Genomic DNA, 5,000 nt, shown 5'->3' with positions numbered 1-5,000 from the left:
GATTTCTCCGTAGATCCCAGTACTGTATTTTTGATAACACAATAGGTGAGCTTTTGACCTGGAGTAAAGAAAAGATCCTTCTTCTTAAGAGAAAAGTAACATATTCATCATGATAATGGTGTATTTTTAGACTTGAATTATCTCAACATCCTCCCTGTTACATAGTGAACAGTAGTCATGAAGAACTGTGTAATGAGTATGTAGTAAACGTGTAACACTGTACCATAGCAGTGGGGTTATTGTTGATTCATACTACATATATTCTACAGGAAGAGTCTCATTCATCAGCAAATCTAATTCATTCCGAGGCTTGCAGAATTTAAAAAAACTGTGGGATGGACTGTTAAAATGAGCCACTATTATGTGTTAATGATGACGCACTGTCCCATCTAGATGAAGCGCTGGACTAGATGTGTCATAGTGGCTTTGGTTGAGTGGAGTGAATGTGTGAGTAACACAGTGTTGGGAAGCCACTTTGGTCAAACTGCGCTCTCTTATTTGAGTGACACTTCTGCATGATGACACACTTGATCTCAATTTGTGTGCAGTGTTTAAGACACAGCCAAGGCTTGAGATTCTCTGAGTCTTCAGATTCAGAAGCAGAAAACCTCATTAAATCCATGAGAGAGTTAATGTGCAGATTAACAGATCAACTTTATTTGTCAAGAGCATGTTCAATGCAAGGTCAATGCAACAGTGAAGTCTCTTTGTCTGAGAAAACACACCTGACAAGACGTCGCTGCATTAATGTTTGGTAATGAAGCTGTTAAATGTATTGCCTTATTTATTGTTTTATCATCACCGCCACCACCACCACCATCATCTTTTCCCTGACGTCTTTCCTGGTGTGAAAACCTGCAGCTTATGTTCTTGTTTATGACGTATCTTGAAATTCACACAGTGATAATTGATGCACAGTGTGCTGAAAGAGAACAGAGAAATATTGTCACTATTTACAAAGTAGTATTTCTTATTCCTTCGTGTCACAGGTGAATAACATGATGGCTGGGAACAAACATTGATTTAAGGAAGAAAAATCCGCACTCACAAACTGCGTCTCATTATTTATTTATATTACCACCATGTCCAAAAAGCAAACGCGTTTCGGCTATCAAGCCTTCATCAGTGCGTTTTATCGGGCACCCAAAGACTTTCGTTTTTCCAAGAAGTTGAGCGCGTCCTTTGCCAAAACTTGAAACAATCACTGATTCACAGCTACAGTAGAGCAAAAAATAACTCATCGAACAATTGATATTTTTGTTAAGTGCACAAGAGGAGAATGCAGAAATATTTTACCATTATCTTTTTTGCATGAGTGCACCATTTACACTCGTATGCCCTATTCACACAGGATAAGTTTTACCTCTGGACCTCTGGTAAATGCAAATTACCCCGTTACCTTGATGTTACTGTGCGATGCATTCTGTTTGGCTATTCTCTGTGTTACTGTGCGACGCATAAGCAAAATCTGTAATTAACTGTATTTACAGACATTAGGAACATTGGGTAGGCTAGTTAGTATGAAAGCATCTGCTAACCATACAAGCACTTGGTGTGTGTGTTTGTACGTGCAGTATGAAGTTGTAATCATGGAACCAGTATTTGATTGAGTGGGTCTGCTTGTGTGTCTCCCAGTCTGAAGTCTGAAGTACTCATTTATCAGTATCTGATCAAGTGGATTGGTTTGTGATGTGTGTTACAATGTAACATTTTGATAATGTAAGTATTGATCGAGTGTGTCTGCTTGCGCTTTATTACAGTATACAGTTGTGATCATGTAGCCAGTTTCATTTGGTGGGTCTGTGTGTGTATTTTACATTACATATGTACTTGCGATTTAGCCAGTGTGGGTCTGTTTATGTGCTTTCCAATATGAAGTTGTGATCATATTGTAAAACACATAAGCAGACCCACTCAATCAAATATTGCCTCAATGATCACAACTTCATATTGTAAAACACATAAGCTGACCCACTCAATCAAATATTGCCTCAATGAAGTTGTGATCATTGAGGCGATATTTGATTGAGTGGGTCTGCTTATGTGTTTTACAATATGAAGTTGTGATCATGGAGCCAGTATTTGACTGAGTGGGTCTGCTTGTGTGTTTTCCAGTATGAAGTTGTGATCATTGAGGCAATATTCGATTGAGTGGGTCTGCTTGTGTGTTTTCCAGGATGAAGTTGTGATCATTGAGCCAGTATTTAATTGAGTGGGTCTGCTTATGTGTTTTACAATATGAAGTTGTGATCATTGAGGCAATATTTGATTGAGTGGGTCTGCTTGTGTGTCTTCCAGGATGACGAGATTAACCAGCAGAGCCAGATGGTGGAGAAACTGAAGGAGCAGATGCTGGATCAGGAGGAGGTATGGACATAGTTTTTCTCTGTCTGTTCTCTGTCTTTCTTTCACTCTCTCTCTTTCCTTTCTCCATCTTCCTTCATCCATCCTTCTCCCACTCTCTTAATTTCCCCTTCTTGCTGTAATGGGATGGAGTCCGTTGTTATCCCTGTGCCCCTCTCTCTCTCTCTCTCTCACCCAATCTCTTATTTCTTGCTTTTCACTGCGATGGACTCAGTTGCTGTCCACTTCGATCTGTTCTCTAATTTGGTGCTGGCCTCATGCTGAGTTCAGTTCAGTTCTGGCCTCATATTTTTAGGCACTGCTGCCCTGGCCGGATGTCTATTATATGTATCAGAATGTTCCAGAGACTTGTCTCTCTCTCTTCTCTCTGTGTATTGCTGAACCTATTTCAGTAAATATTTTCTTTTTTTTACTCGTCCTCATTTGGATGAATGTATTCAAAAACATGCACTACATGCTGGATAACACTGAACACTGTTACATCACCGTGTGTGTGCGTGTGTGTGTGTGTGTGTGTGTGTGTGCGTGTGTGTGTGTGTGTGTGTGTGTGTGTGTCTGCGTGTGTGTGTGTGTGTGTGTGTGTGTGTGTGTGTGTGTGTGTGTGTGTGTGTGTGTGTGTGTGTGTGTGTGTGTGTGTGTGTGTGTGTGTGTGTGTGTGTGTGAGTGTGTGTGTGAGTGTGTTCGCGCGACTGTGTGTGTTTGTAATATATACAAACTGTAATTATGCAACTGTGCCTATGTCTGTCTGTCTGTCTGTCTGTCTATCTATCTATCTATCTATCTATCTATCTATCTATCTATCTATCTATCTATCTATCTATCTATCTATCTATCTATCTATCTATCCCTCCACCAGCTGTTGGCGTCGACGCGCGGGGACAGTGAGAAGGTGGCGAGTGAGCTGGGCCGGCTGCAGATGGAGAGCGACGGGGCCAAGGCAGAGGTGAAGGAGGTGCTGCAGGCCCTGGAGGAGCTGGCCGTCAACTACGACCAGAAGAGCCAGCAGGTGGAGGACAAGACCCTGCAGAACAAGCTGCTGGCCGAGGAGCTCTCCCAGAAGATGGTGAGCAGAAGTTACTAGTGTCTATATATGGAATAAGCCTCCATTGTCATTATATACAAAGAGATTTAAGAAGAGTCAAGTCATGTGTAATCTACGTTGTACGTAGTGATACGTAGACTAGTGTGTAGACTAGAGCACAGGAGAGCAAGCCAGCAGGTGGAGGACTAGACTCGGCAGAGCAAGCTGCTGGCCGAGGAGCTCTCCCAGAAGATGGTGAGCAGAAGTTACTAGTGTGGGCAGCCGTGGCCTAGTGGTTAGAGAGTTGGTCTTTCAATCAATAGATTGCCGGTTCGAATCCCCCCCTGACTTCTCCCTACATCTCCATCCATGGCTGAAGTGCCCTTGAGCATTGCCCCACATTGCTCCAGGGACTGTAACCAATAATAATAGTTGTAAGTTGCTTTGAATAAATGAAAGCGTTGACTAAGTGCAATGTCATGTAATGTAAAAAAGTTACTAATGTCTATGGAATAAGCCTCCATTGTCATAATATACAAAGAGATCTAAGAAGTGTCAAGTCATGTGTAGTCTACATCGTTAAGTTTAGTCACAGTACTTATGCTGCGGTCACACCGCCGGCGTTGAAAGAGCTAAAACGCTGCTGACTCCTGCCTGGAAAGCACAGGTCAGGGGCAATGAACTCCACAAACGATTCAACCTGAAGCGTTCGACCCAGAATCTCGACCAACCGAAGCTCGTGTTTAGAAAAAACATTCCATTGGCTGACGCCTGCCGCCGCCGAGCTCATTACATATTTTTAGATGAAGTTCAACTTTTGACGCCCTCGGCTTTTGACGCTTTTGACTCTAGACACGCTTTGCGGCTTTTAACGCTTCTGCCGCCTGCTCTCCCATACAAAGTCAATTACTTCCGCATCTTTCCACGCGTTCAACGCCGGCGGTGTTAGTGAGTAGACTAGTGTGCAGACTAGAGCATAGGAGAGCAAGCCAGGAGGTGGAGGACAAGACTCGGCAGACCAAGCTGCTCACCGAGGAGCTCTCCCAGAAGATGGTCAGGAGAAGTCAATGTAGTCTGTAGAATTAGCCTTTATTGACATGATACACCAGAAAAGGAGATTTAAGGAGATCTACCGTAGGAGGTAGAGGACTAGACCAACATGGACTTAACAATATATATAGAAATTAATTAATTGATTGAATTGAATTAATTTAAATGCAGCATTTTATCTCATTTTGTATTTTAATTTTTAGAATGAATCATCTTATCAATTGTAAGTCGATCGATAAGGTAGAATCAGCTAACAATTAATGAATTAATCGATAACTTGCATCCCTATACACAATACAATAACATTTAAGAAGCTTACTGTAAGAGCCAGGAGGTTGATAACAAGATCAAGCTTAGCGAGCTACTGGCCGAGAATGCTCTCCTAGAAGATGGTGAGGAGATTCAGTGTAGTCTACTGATGTCAAGTCTAGTTCAGTCTGTTTACGCTTAATCAAGTCCAGTCTAGTCAAGTGCACTCTAGTCAAGTTACAGTGTCAGTGAAGTCAAATCAAGTCTGGTTAGGTTTAACAAGTCCAGTCAACTTAGATTTAGTTAAGTCAAGAGA

General features: G+C 42.0%; 1 protein-coding gene across 1 annotated transcript in view; it reads left to right on the top strand.

Moving 5' to 3' along the window:
• Nucleotides 1-5,000, top strand: part of kif5ab (kinesin family member 5A, b) — an 83,409-nt gene that overhangs the window by 40,636 nt on the left and 37,773 nt on the right. Inside the window, exons 13-14 of the mRNA XM_063216329.1 lie at nucleotides 2,299-2,367; nucleotides 3,221-3,427. Coding sequence (XP_063072399.1) covers nucleotides 2,299-2,367; nucleotides 3,221-3,427 — 276 coding nt within the window. The remainder of the gene's footprint in view (nucleotides 1-2,298; nucleotides 2,368-3,220; nucleotides 3,428-5,000) is intronic.

This window comes from Engraulis encrasicolus, chromosome 14, assembly GCF_034702125.1.
Source record: "Engraulis encrasicolus isolate BLACKSEA-1 chromosome 14, IST_EnEncr_1.0, whole genome shotgun sequence".
In the NCBI taxonomy this organism is placed as follows: domain Eukaryota; kingdom Metazoa; phylum Chordata; class Actinopteri; order Clupeiformes; family Engraulidae; genus Engraulis; species Engraulis encrasicolus.
The sequence above is the reverse complement of the archived record's forward strand: the minus strand, read 5'-3'. Positions and strand labels throughout refer to the sequence as shown.